This window comes from Glandiceps talaboti, chromosome 11, assembly GCF_964340395.1.
Source record: "Glandiceps talaboti chromosome 11, keGlaTala1.1, whole genome shotgun sequence".
NCBI lineage: Eukaryota > Metazoa > Hemichordata > Enteropneusta > Spengelidae > Glandiceps > Glandiceps talaboti.
This window is the reverse complement of record NC_135559.1, coordinates 3,286,966-3,301,941: the sequence shown is the minus strand read 5'-3', so window position 1 is coordinate 3,301,941 and position 14,976 is coordinate 3,286,966. Positions and strand designations below refer to the sequence as shown.

At 35.9% G+C, this 14,976-nt stretch overlaps 1 protein-coding gene across 1 annotated transcript in view; it reads left to right on the top strand.

Annotated features, from left to right (window-relative positions):
* Positions 1–14,976, top strand: part of LOC144442178 (dedicator of cytokinesis protein 9-like) — a 121,462-nt gene that overhangs the window by 73,175 nt on the left and 33,311 nt on the right. Inside the window, exons 19-27 of the mRNA XM_078131450.1 lie at positions 2,648–2,734; positions 3,536–3,622; positions 4,197–4,312; positions 5,006–5,081; positions 5,936–6,058; positions 6,318–6,536; positions 9,525–9,608; positions 10,044–10,152; positions 14,190–14,368. Coding sequence (XP_077987576.1) covers positions 2,648–2,734; positions 3,536–3,622; positions 4,197–4,312; positions 5,006–5,081; positions 5,936–6,058; positions 6,318–6,536; positions 9,525–9,608; positions 10,044–10,152; positions 14,190–14,368 — 1,080 coding nt within the window. The remainder of the gene's footprint in view (positions 1–2,647; positions 2,735–3,535; positions 3,623–4,196; positions 4,313–5,005; positions 5,082–5,935; positions 6,059–6,317; positions 6,537–9,524; positions 9,609–10,043; positions 10,153–14,189; positions 14,369–14,976) is intronic.

Sequence of the window (14,976 nt, the reverse complement as noted above, 5' to 3'; positions counted from 1 at the left end):
GGGGGTGGGTGGGTGGGTGAGTGAATGTGAGGTATCATAAATCTGTCTATTACTATAATTATTGTATGTCACTTTCACTGTCAGATTGCAAATGAACAGGAGATGATAGAAGTATAGAATCTTGTTGAATTTGTGTTTGAAATCTGAAGATTCTAAAACACTTAGAAACATTGTGACCCAACTAAGTACTAGGTTACAGTTTGTTGTCAAGTTATGCTTTTTCATAGAATATTTAAAAGAATTAACAAAGCATTATGTTTTCACTCCAAAAACACACTCATTTTTGGCAAATGTGAAAAATCAAACAACATGACAATAAAATTCACATGATTAATTTTCTCTGAAAATATATATATTTCGATAGTTATCATCATTATTTATTGAGAACCATTCATTGTAGAATATGTAAATAGGAAACTGTTTATCTCTCATGACCCTGTATCGAGCCCTTAATGATGACTACTAGTTGTGTAGATTGCTGTCAAATTTAGACAGAGTGTTTTACAAGAAATAAACATTTTCAATAAATCACATTCTATAGCTATGCAGTGTAAAAGATGAATCAAGTATAAATGGACAGCGTCAAGTATATAAGGGTGTAAGTTGTGTTTTAATTTCCATACCCTTCTGAACTCACTAGTTTTGAAGTGTGTGGAGTGTCTTCATCCTAGTCTTTCTACAGAGTGATGTGTGTATTGTGTTTTGGTTTATCACTCTTACATCGCATGCACTTTGTTTTCAATTCTACTATGTGATAGTTACAGGGAGGGGCCATGGTAGCACTTGTTCACGTTTAAGTGATAGTTACAGGGAGGGGCCATTGTAGCACTTGTTCACACTCTGTGATAGTTACAGGGAGGGGCCATTGTAGCACGTGTTCACACTCTGTGATAGTTACAGGGAGGGGCCATGGTAGCACTTGTTCACACTCTGTGATAGTTACAGGGAGGGGCCATGGTAGCACTTGTTCACACTCTGTGATAGTTACAGGGAGGGGCCATGGTAGCACTTGTTCTCACTCTGTGATAGTTACAGAGAGGGGCCATGGTAGCACTTGTTCTCACTATGTGATAGTTACAGGGAGGGGCCATGGTAGCACTTGTTCACACTCTGTGATAGTTACAGGGAGGGGCCATGGTAGCACTTGTTCACACTCTGTGATAGTTACAGGGAGGGGCCATGGTAGCACTTGTTCACACTCTGTGACAGTTACAGGAAGGGGCCATGATAGCACTTGTTCATACTCTGTGATAGTTACAGGGAGCTCGGGGCCATGGTAGCACTTGTTCACACTCTGTGATACATATGTAGTTACAGGGAGGGGCCATGGTAGCACTTGTTCATACTCTGTGATAGTTACAGGGAGGGGCCATAGTAGCACTTGTTCACACTCTGTGATAGTTACAGGGAGGGGCCATGGTAGCACTTGTTCACACTCTGTGATAGTTACAGGAATGGGCCATGGTAGCACTTGTTCACACTCTGTGATAGTTACAGAGAGGGGCCATGGTAGCACTTGTTCTCACTCTGTGATAGTTACAGGAATGGGCCATGGTAGCACTTGTTCACACTCTGTGATAGTTACAGGGAGGGGCCATGGTAGCACTTGTTCACGTTTAAGTGATAGTTACAGGGAGGGGCCATTGTAGCACGTGTTCACACTCTGTGATAGTTACAGGGAGGAGCCATTGTAGCACGTGTTCACACTCTGTGATAGTTACAGGGAGGGGCCATGGTAGCACTTGTTCACGTTATGTGATAGTTACAGGGAGGGGCCATGGTAGCACTTGTTCACACTCTGTGATAGTTACAGGGAGGGGCCATGGTAGCACTTGTTCACGTTTAAGTGATAGTTACAGGGAGGGGGCCATGGTAGCACTTGTTCACGTTATGTGATAGTTACAGGGAGGGGCCATGGTAGCACTTGTTCACGTTATGTGATAGTTACAGGGAGGGCCATTGTAGCCATGGTAGCACTTGTTCACACTCTGTGATAGTTACAGGGAGGGGCCATGGTAGCACTTGTTCACACTCTGTGATAGTTACAGGGAGGGGCCATGGTAGCACTTGTTCACATTATGTGACAGTTACAGAGAGGGGCCATGGTAGCACTTGTTCACACTCTGTGATAGTTACAGGGATTGGCCATGGTAGCACTTGTTCACACTCTGTGATAGTTACAGGGAGGGGCCATGGTAGCACTTGTTCACATTATGTGATTGCAACAGAGAAGGACCATGGTGGACTCTCTCTCTCTCTTTCAGTATGATAGCAGGAAGGGGCCACAGTGGGAATTGTTTTCACTCTGTGATATAGTTACAGGGAGGGGCCATGGTGGCACTTGTTCTCACTCTCTGATAGTTACAGGGAGGGGCCATAGTAGACTCTTTCTCATGTGGTTGAAATCTGTTGAATGGTCTCTTTCTCACAAGGTTAGCCATCCTGGCATTAAACCCACCTTGTTGTGTGAACAACCAAATGTATGAGATTGCAGTCTGTTTATAAACCAGTGGAAATCAATAGAAAACTGTAGCTGAAATGGTTAATCTGACTACCAAGATTAGAAGTGAGCCTTAACCTTGATAGTACATAGATTATTATGTCTCTGACTATACTGAGTTATTTCCATTTTCTCTTCTTATAACAGAGTACAGGTCCTGAAATCAAGTGGGTAGAAGGTGGTAAACCATTGTTTAAGGTCCACAACAGAGTGGTGTCAACTGTCTATACAAAGGTAGGGATTCAAATGAAAACATTTCATCCAGCAAATTTACTGAAATGTATCTTTGCTCTTTTTAATGTGAAATGTGCCTCGAAAAATAAACTGTTTAAACTTTTGTTGGTACTTTGCTCCAGAAAATGCAAACCCATTTTCAAGTTAAACTCAAAAAAAAAATCAGGGGTCACCATGCATATTTTTGAAAGAGAGGTCAAAACATTATCAAACTTAAGCCATTTTAGAATCCAATATGGCCGCCAAATCCAATATGGCCGCTGAATACCGTGTTAACTTAATAGGAAAATAAAAGATTGTCTACATGAATTTCCATGAAAACAAGATGGAGAACCTCAAAGCAAGCTTCCATATGGCAAAGTTTGGAAAAGATTTAGACTTGGATTTTCAGAAAAGTTTGTCCAAGAGGCATTTTCTACCTTAAATGGCGCATAGCACCACAGTCAGTGTTTCTTATGTTACTACATTGAGTAATAGATCATTTGTTAATTTGATGTACAGTTGTAACACTATAATACTGCTGTATGAAGTAAAAGTTTGCCTAGTCTTGACAAACATGCTGTGATGAATTGTCTGCATACTTCAATACATGGTAATATTTGAAATGATGTAATTACAGATGAATAAAGGTGAGATGTTCATTTAAAGTTAGTTGAAACTAAGGATGTAGAATTGTTTGTATGTCTTTATTTAATCTCATGATATTGGTTAGATGACCAACTCAGGCTAAATGTTACTTGGAACCTATAAAATTTGTGATTGGTTGTTTAATATTACTGACTGCAGTATTCTTGTTGACAGGACATACATGTACACAACTTCTTCAGTCATAGCCAGGTATTTGCTAATGACAAGGCTCATAGTGTGGAGATGTGTACACAACTCAAGGTAAGTAACTGATGTACTCTGCAGATTTGGATGTGTGGGTGGGTGGGTGGATGGGTGGGTGGGTGGATGGATGGATGGATGGATGGATGGGTGGATGGATGGATGGATGGATGGATGGATGGATGGATGAATGGATGGATGGATGGATGCATCCTCATAGATGGATGGCTGGATCAATCGATCGATCGATGATTGATTGGGTGGGTGGATGGATGGATGGATTGGTGTATGGGTGGGTGGGTGGATGGATGGATGTGTGGATGGATGGATGGATGGATGGATGGATGGATGGATGGATGGATGGATGGGTGGGTGGGTGGGTGGGTGTGTGAGTGGATAGATGGGGTGATGGACAGATGAAGGGACTAAGAGAGTGAGTGAATGAGTAAGTGACTGAGTCCTTGGCTTACTTTCATTTAATCACTTGTTGGCACACATAATGGAAATTTAAAAAGTAATGGATTTTTGATTATTCCAGATTATGTATTGTTTCTAGGAAGAATTCAAGATCATCTGTCATATACAAGTTACCTCATTACCAAAATTAACATTTCTTATTTTGTTATCCCTCCAGGCTATGCATGCAGTAGATACACACACAATTATCAAATTCTTACCAGTAATACTAAATCAGATATTTAGATTACTGCCATCTACCACTATGGATGAGATTCAACTCAATGCAGTCAGGTATGTACATAGATATCCTTGTATCAGTACAGTTCTCCTTGCTTGCCATGTACCTAAAAAACTGCTTGAAGAATTTGAAAAATACAGTCAGATATGACATGTACACTTCCTTCTACATCTTTCATAGTTTGCCAATGTGTTTTGAAAACTGCTGTGTATTGTTGGACAAACACCATTGCAAACACAGTAGGATTCCTTTCAATGACAGTGTTGTATATATATAGAGTAATATGTACATTTATAAAGTCATAGAACCTGTCACTTGATCATTCTCCTCATATTCCAACAAATTTCACTTGAGTTATTCTCATATTCAACTGTATAACACAGATCTGCTCTTGACACACAAAGTACACACAAACCAGACAAAAAAATGTCTCATTATGAAATACACTGTCTTGATAATTGATATATCCACTAAATTTAATTGGTAAAACCTACCAAGTAATAGAACAGTGTTCATTTATAAATATTTTGATTTGATTCAGTGTCATTCCTGTTGGAAATCTGGCTCAAGAGGGACCCCCCCCCCCCCCACCCTAATCTCCTCTCTAACTAAACCAGGTTCATCCAACAGAGAGTGAGGGGATTGTCATCACAAATTTATATACAGAATTAAGTTATTTCATTTTATTTTATGACTTTATATCCATATAACAAATACACTAACCTTCTAACTAATTTTGTCATCAGATTACTGATTCACATCGTAGCCCAGATTAATGCCACTGATGTGAAAAGAGAAGAAGCCCTTCATGCCTATGTTAAGGTAGTTATATCAATATCTGTCAGTCTTGTCTTGTCTTGTCTTGTCTTGTCTTGTATTGTGGATTGTATACTTTTAAGAGATAAGTGACCATAAAATATGACAAGTTTGTCAGAGAAGCTACACTCAGTCCAACTACAATGGTGAGCCAACTTGGAGACATGGATTTGAGGAAATGTAAAATTGGGTTTTGGTAAAAGAAATGACATGTCCTTTTGTCTACGTTAAACTTTATTAACAACATTTTGACCTCACACAGGAGGTCTTCTTCAGGGTCTAAGAAGACCTCCTGTGTGAGGCCGAAACATTGTAACTTTGACAAAAGGACTTGTCATTTCTTTTACTAAACCAAGTTATAAAATATGACAAGTAGTGTCGATAGTTGTAGAAGTACAAACATTGTACTTCAGTGGGAGGCTCGTTAAGAACGTTGTCGTAAAAAAGGCAGTGGTTTGTGACGATGATGGAATAGATACAGAGAGAGTTATCAAGTATGTAACATTATACCAACTGTAGTAGTTTATGATGATAATAATAATAATAATAATAATAATAATAATAATAATAGATTTATTTCAGTATAATTATGGGCCACAGTCCAAAATGTTAATGCAACATACATTTCATTCAGTAGCTTAAAATTCCAGTGCATAGTACCATGCAATATACTATATGGTGAACAAATCAATCAAAACTGTAGTGTTGTTTCATTGAAGGTGTGTCCTGTTACAAGAATGTGCCAACACTACCCCCACCCCACCTACCCCACTCAAATATCCAGACTCATTATTGCAGAATAAAATTACAGTATAAGGGTGAAAGAGAAAGATAAGCTAACTTGTTGTTTTCATCCACAGTATGTTTTTGTAACAGAGAAACCAAATATCTATAAGAAGACTGTACATGAAGAACTTGTCAAGGCTATGACATCATTGTTAAAACCAAGCACAGACCCACAGGTTATTAGTAACCTAATGAAGGTAGGTGTCACTGAACATTTCAGTGTGTTGCACCACATCACGTAAAATGACATGACACTACAAACCAAGCACAGACCCACTGGTTATAAGTATAACCTAATGAAGGTAGTTGAACATTGTAGTGTATTGCACCACATCACATAAAATGACAGGACACTACAAACCAAGGACAGACCCACTGGTTATAAGTAACCTAATGGAGGTAGTTGAACATTGCTGTTTCTCATCTCTAATTGAATATTTATCCATTTCTTTACAGAATATATGGTTCTTCTTTGATGTAGTTATCAAGAGTATGGCCCAGTATTTGGTTCAAAACAATCTGACAGCTCTGTCCAGGAACCGACGGTTTCCAGCAACGTTTCAATATTCAGTAACCAGACTGTTACAGCTATTAATGCCACATATTATACAGAAATACAAAGACAGTCCCAAAGACTGCAAGAAAGCCAATTCTTCTTTGGCTGCCTTTGTGAAGGTAAGGAGAGTGCTATGGATTGCCTGACTTTATTAGGAGAATAACAATGTCTGTGTTGTGTATTGAAAACATGTATTATGCCATGTGCAAGCCATTTAGAACAAAAAATATGGAATACATACTCTGGTTGTTCTACGTCACGACAACGCACGTCTATGTCATGACAATGCGTGTCTACATCACTGGTTCTGCGGTATTGGAAATATTAGTCAAAACGTTCAAAATTACCATTACTTTCCCTAATTTTTCTTTGATATTACTGGTACTGGTATAATTACATTATTCTCCAACATTTTTCTTCATTCAGCCAGAAAATACTTGTGACCTAAGGGTTGTCACTATGAGTGTATCGACACTTGGTGACAAAGACCCCTTAGGTTACTCCTATTTTCCTTGTTTGTACAAAGAAAAATATTGGGGAATAATATCTAATTCTCCATCTCTGACTAAACAAGTACATGTAAAAACAAAGACATAGTATAACATAGCAGTACAATACCAACCCCTCAGGATTAGACTCCATGACAGCAGACAACATACTGACATAGACACAGACATTGACAAATACATGCCAGATTGTTTATCATGTTAGTATCACATGAATAGTGAGAGTCTCAACAGCAGTCGCAAAGACGGTCGCACTTAGTGTTTACTTCAAAATGAGAGTCTCAGTTGTAGTCACATTTACCCAGTTGAGGGGGCCGGTCATAGATACCTGGAATAGTACAACAAATGTATCTGTTGATTATTAACCATGAAATCATTAATGATTTATCAGCTATGAAATACTATTTATTAATATTTGACTGATATCAATTCTAGGCATGTTTTACCTACATGGACCGTGGATTTATATTAATATTTGACTGTTATTAATTCTAGGCATGTTTTACCTACATGGACCGTGGATTTATATTAATATTTGACTGTTATCAATTCTAGGCATGTTTTACCTACATGGACCGTGGATTTATATTAATATTTGACTGATATTAATTCTAGGCATGTTTTACCTACATGGACCGTGGATTTATTAATATTTGACTGTTATTAATTCTAGGCATGTTTTACCTACATGGACCATGGATTTATTAATATTTGACTGTTATTAATTCTAGGCATGTTTTACCTACATGGACCGTGGATTTATTAATATTTGACTGATATTAATTCTAGGCATGTTTTACCTACATGGACCGTGGATTAATATTTGACTGTTATCAATTCTAGGCATGTTTTACCTACTTGGACCGTGGATTTACTAATATTTGACTGTTATCAATTCTAGGCATGTTTTACCTACATGGACCGTGGATTTATTAATATTTGACTGTTATCAATTCTAGGCATGTTTTACCTACATGGACCGTGGATTTATTAATATTTGACTGTTATCAATTCTAGGCATGTTTTACCTACTTGGACCGTGGATTTATTAATATTTGACTGTTATCAATTCTAGGCATGTTTTACCTACATGGACCGTGGATTTATTAATATTTGACTGATATCAATTCTAGGCATGTTTTACCTACATGGACCGTGGATTTATTAATATTTGACTGATATCAATTCTAGGCATGTTTTACCTACATGGACCGTGGATTTATTAATATTTGACTGTTATTAATTCTAGGCATGTTTTACCTACATGGACCGTGGATTTATTAATATTTGACTGATATCAATTCTAGGCATGTTTTACCTACATGGACCATGGATTTATTAATATTTGACTGATATCAATTCTAGGCATGTTTTACCTACATGGACCGTGGATTTATATTGATATTTGACTGTTATTAATTCTAGGCATGTTTTACCTACATGGACCGTGGATTTATATTGATATTTGACTGTTATCAATTCTAGGCATGTTTTACCTACATGGACCGTGGATTTATTAATATTTGACTGATATTAATTCTAGGCATGTTTTACCTACATGGACCGTGGATTTATATTGATATTTGACTGATATTAATTCTAGGCATGTTTTACCTACATGGACCGTGGATTTATATTTGACTGATATTAATTCTAGGCATGTTTTACCTACATGGACCGTGGATTTATATTAATATTTGACTGTTATCAATTCTAGGCATGTTTTACCTACATGGACCGTGGATTTATATTAATATTTGACTGTTATCAATTCTAGGCATGTTTTACCTACATGGACCGTGGATTTATTAATATTTGACTGTTATCAATTCTAGGCATGTTTTACCTACTTGGACCGTGGATTTATATTGATATTTGACTGTTATCAATTCTAGGCATGTTTTACCTACATGGACCGTGGATTTATTAATATTTGACTGTTATCAATTCTAGGCATGTTTTACCTACATGGACCGTGGATTTATTAATATTTGACTGTTATCAATTCTAGGCATGTTTTACCTACATGGACCGTGGATTTATTAATATTTGACTGTTATTAATTCTAGGCATGTTTTACCTACATGGACCGTGGATTTATTTATATTTGACTGTTATTAATTCTAGGCATGTTTTACCTACATGGACCGTGGATTTATATTAATATTTGACTGTTATTAATTCTAGGCATGTTTTACCTACATGGACCGTGGATTTATATTGATATTTGACTGTTATTAATTCTAGGCATGTTTTACCTACATGGACCGTGGATTTATTAATATTTGACTGTTATCAATTCTAGGCATGTTTTACCTACATGGACCGTGGATTTATATTTATATTTGACTGTTATTAATTCTAGGCATGTTTTACCTACATGGACCGTGGATTTATATTTATATTTGACTGTTATCAATTCTAGGCATGTTTTACCTACATGGACCGTGGATTTATATTTATATTTGACTGTTATCAATTCTAGGCATGTTTTACCTACATGGACCGTGGATTTATTAATATTTGACTGTTATTAATTCTAGGCATGTTTTACCTACATGGACCGTGGATTTATTAATATTTGACTGTTATCAATTCTAGGCATGTTTTACCTACATGGACCGTGGATTTATATTCAAACTCATTAACCAGTATGTGGAATATTTCAATCCAGGTGATTCAAAGGTAACCATCTCTGTTCGTATGTTTACAGAATAAACCACCACCATCTTATGATATGAAAAGACTCAGCATTTGTAGTATTCAAAGTACTAATGTATATTGTGCATGAATCCAAGAATCAAATTGGACAGTGAAATGTAATCACTTAGGAACAATTTGAAACAATTGTGATGTCACCAATCCATCTGCTATGGATTTTGAACAAACAATGATATTATGTATGCAGTTATAATGTCTCCAAAAACTCTGCCCGTAGAGTATGTTAGCACTGGGTTTGTTAGCCTGTTTTTAATGCTGCACTGTTGAGATATAGCCCGAGCTGTAGCTTCCTCTGCTTGTCTTTAGAACAAACGATTCAGGTAGCCACACCCCCTAAAGTCGTTATCAAACATCTGTATGTTAATTTGAGCATAATTGTAATATATGAATCACTTACAGTTCCTATTGGAGAGAATGTTTGAGTTCTTGAAAGTGGTATGTTCTCATGAACACTACATAGCATTGAATTTACCTATACAGAGAAAAGGACAGATAAAACAATACAAAGGTATGTTTCTCTCTAACGTTTAGAAATTAATATTAAACCTTTTATTGAGTTTAATATGTTGAAGGAAAGTTTTACAATTGAAAATGACCATGCAATGTTTCTTTTATTCATCTCTCATGATGTTTTAGTTTTGTTGTTACATGTCAAACTCCGTTGCTATTGTCATTTGTTATTGTCACAATGAAACTGTAATGTTAAAGTTTTCATGCCTCTGTTCAGCCTATCTTCTCCTATCTAGCAATGTTTGATTTTGTTATTGTTTATCATCTTATCTTATGTTACCAGTTGAAAGGAACAATAGGGTATTACTCATGAGATTGTGTGTATTACTCATGAGATTGTGTGTATTACTCATCAGGTTGTGTGTATGCCTCATCAGATTGTGTGTATTACTCTTCAGAGTGTGTGTATTAATCATCAGATTGTGTGTATTCCTCATCAGGTTGTGTGTAGTACTCATCAGATTGTGTGTATTACTCATCAGACTGTGTGTAGTATGTAAATTAAGTAACTTCAGAAGTCATCACTAGATAAGGCGAGTTAATTAAACTCACAAAAAAAGAGACAACTAAGGAAAATTTGAATTTATGTAGCCTTCAAACCATCTATACAGCAGGTCTTACAAAAGATATGCAATGTGGTGATATTCTTTGTATATGTTTTATCTTTTCAGCTGAAGTCTAGAATGTAAAACATCTTGATGAAAATTCTATTTCAGAAAAATTAGAAAAAGATGTCATTCTTTCTTCACCCATTTTGCCCTTGACGCTAATTTTGCATTACATGTGTTACAAAAATGAGAGAGAGAGAGAGAGAGAGAGAGAGAGAGAGAGAGAGAGAGAGAGAGAGAGAGAGAGAGAGAGAGAGAGAGAGAGAGAGAGAGAGAGAGGGAGGGAGGGAGGGAGGGAGGGAGGGAGGGAGGGAGGGAGGGGGAGGGAGGGGAGGGGAGGGGAGGGGAGGGGAGGGAGGGAGGAATGGACAGACAGACAGACAGACAGACTCATGTATGTCTACCCCTATTGTTCCTTGAAATCTGTCATAACTCATTTCTGTCACCTTTCTCACATACACAACATATACTTTTTTTTACATTTTTTTGTATGATTTAATTTTTTATTGATCTTCAGAAAGTCGGGATGATCATGTGTTTGAAGACGACGATTCTGTTTTCAGTAAGACTGCTTATTTGCAATGTTACTGAGATTAACTTTAAAGTTAAAACAAGTAACATACTAAGGAATAGATACATAGCAGAGTATACATTATTGTATTCTGTACCATTAACATGTATTAGGAGCATACAGTCAACTGTATATGGATAGTGGTATTGGTTTACATGTAGCATTCTTATTAATACATTCAATGTTACTGTTGGATAGCATATATGCCAAAGTCTTTGAACTTTGTTATAACAGAAAGGGGAAAATTGTGAATCAGAGAAGTTTACCATTCATTGACATATACTGGTAGTTATGATCATACTCTAATTTTGGTATTGGAATCAGTTGTATGTGAAAATACTTACATTTGTTTTCTACAAAACACTTTTAACAAATGCATTTCAGAGTGTGTGTTTGTTACATATTTTCAGTAATGAGAACAAAAATGACTTGAAATTTTCACCACAAGATTGTTGTCATAAACATTTGTACTTCGTGATATATTTGTAAATACTGAAAATTTCTGCATTTCTGATAACTAGTGGACACAATGTAAATCTGATATTTTTGAGCCACTATATATTTTGTCTGTCATTTATTTTAAGCAAATTATCCTTGGAAGAGTTATTACCAAGCCTTTACAGAATTTTAACATAAAGAAATATTTGTTACGTATTAAATGTCCAAAGGTTAAGATTTGGTGTGTCTTTTGGTTTATCAGCAATACTTGTAAACCTCATGTTGAGATGTACTCAAATACAGTTAAAATTTGGGGGCAGTGGTATATTTAAAACAGCAATTGAAATATCAGCATTTCTTTGCACAATCACACTGGATGCAACATGTGTATGGGAAAGCACGGCTTTTAACTTCAAGACACAGGAAAATCAGTCATTGTAAAACATGGCTACCAGTAACAAGAGCTTTGAAATCACAGAAGTTGTAGTCCATTGCACTGTTTATATGTATACATAATTCTCTTACACCAATTATTTTGATTGATTTGTGGATTTACAATTAATCTCAAAATAGAAATTTTACAGTGCACATGTTGTATTCACCAGACAGTGGTGTTTGAATGAAGTCAACAGCCTTGCTTTCACCTCAAAACATAGTCATTGGTGTAACTATGCAAACATTGTTTGGTGTGAATTTTAATATAACATACTAATAGCATGTTTATTGCAGTAGAGTGGAGCCTAAAGTTATCATATCTGATGGCTTAGATGAAACAGCAGTAGCATTATCACATTGCAGTCATCCAACTAAGCTAATTATCAGCAAAATGGCAATGCCAAATTTTAATGCACTTGTATTGCTCTTAAAAAATAAATTCACCAATGTCTTATCCAAAGGCATGATTTACCATTACTAAATGTTTTTTTGTCAATATGAGAAAAAGTTACCAAGCAAGCCCCAAATTCCCAAATCTTCATGTCAACATATCATTTGCCTTTTGCATCAGCCACACAATTTATACTTTGTTATTGAGCTGTTATAACTTTCTTTGTATTATAATCTTATCCTCAGCCTTTTTTTTCTCTTTCCTTTCTGCTCCCTTTTATGCCTACACCTTGTATTAGCTTATGGCGGTCGATGGAGGAACTATGGTAAATCAGTTAATATGAGTGCTCAGTTTATGTTCCAACTGTTTTCAAATCCCAGCTAAAAATAAAACCAGCTAAATGAGAAACAACAACTAATTGCATTTTTATCCTATTGTGCAGCTCATAGACATTGTCTGTGCTCAGCCGTTTATTTTATTTTGATTCATGCTATCCAAGCTAAATTAAAATCATATAACAGACTTCAGTGTTTGTGATTGCATGCGAAATCAGGGGTCGAAATATTTCATGGTGAAATTATTTGAGACTAATTGAATTCTTACAAAAATGAGGTCATAAGTTTCTTGTTTTCTAAGAAAATCGAGTTTCAGACAAAAAAAGAGGAAAATGCTTAGTTGAAAATGATATTGTTTACCTCATTTTATGATCTATAAATCAGTTTTGCTGACATACTTAATTTTGAGAAAATGACTTGTATACCGAGAGTCTGTTCTAGATGTTTTCATGTTTTTAGTGTCTTCTATAATTCTTGTATTTTCTGTGTATATAATTAGGTGTTTTTCTTTTAATACAAAGTTTCACTGTTATTGTAACATGTAACACAGCATGCCATCCAATGTGTTTGTGTTTCTCAATGATATCAAAAGTCTATGTGCCTGGATTGGTTTTATTCCAATGTGTTTCCCATTCTTTTTAAGTTTTAGTTTTAAAACTGAATTTGTTCTTGTGATTTCTGTATTAATCTTTGTGAGTAACAGTTTGATGTACCTGTATGTTCAACTATGTCATCTTTCCTGGTTGTTTTAACTGACTTATGCATGTTATTTGTTCCATGATTTTTCCTTATATTTCCAGATTGCATGAGTTATAAAGAATCCTTTTACATGTATTTGTTTCAGTCTTACCTGTGTTTAATATGATACCAGACTGCATGATGACTTATTGTCACTGAACTGATGGTTCAAACATAATGACTAGGTCTTGTAGAACTGTGAGAGCTCCATTAGTATGGTTATTTTGGTCATCTAATGTACCATATTCAGATGAATGAAAACATCATATTATATTGCTTAAACTTTCTTTTGCTTTAGATCATAAAAGATTATCAACCTTTCACAGGTCTACAATATCTTTTATTTCACTTGTGTTTTGAAGAACAAGAATGCAAGTTGTGTATAGATTGTTGTAAAATGATGTAAATATATTGATATTAAAATGATAACACTGTGTTTTAACCCTATCAGGTTATGTTAATGTAGTGCTACAGAGTAATAAAGAGATTTTCATTAGCTGCAACCTTTTTTTCCCATAGATCTTCATCATGATTACTCCCTGACAGACGAGTTCTGTAAGAACCATTTTCTGGTGGGTCTGTTATTGCGACAGTTGTCATGTGCCCTGCATGAAACAAGAGAAGTCAGAAGAGCTTCAATAAGTGTACTTAGAAACCTACTGGCCAAACACAGCTTTGATGACAGATACAAGAGTCAGGTAAATCCTAAAGTTACTGTGTGATAATCAATTCAAAAACCTACTGGCTAAGTATAGCCCAGAGACTTGTCTTGGTGTTACTATCTCAAGATGCTCTCCAAGCCAAGACAGATGTATTTAGAAGTACAGGAATGCAGGAATGTGTTTTGAATTTGAAATTGTCACAAACAGCTGTACTAAAATCTAAGTGGATGTAATATTTAATTTACTGAGAAATATGTAATTGGCCACCTTCCTTATTAAAGTCATGTATGGCCATGATTATATCACAGGTATATATATAAGATCTCCTTAGATTTAGCAAAGCTGTCGGTGGTAATTTCAAATTGAAGACAGATTTCTATGCCTCAAAGGGCATCTGACTTGGCTTGGTGAAGAGAGCTTCACGAGATAGTAAACCGAGACAAGGCTAGGCTCAACATGACTTTTGATGACTAATGGGAGAGAGCTGTGAGGACCAACAAGAAGATACAATATTCAGTATAATGTGTACAGTGATATAGGCAACACTTACTCAAGTCTTTTGTCTAGAAGAAATGACAGATAAATATGCAGTATTTGTTCATCATGACAGTTTTTGAAATCTGACTATGATGAGCCCAAATGAT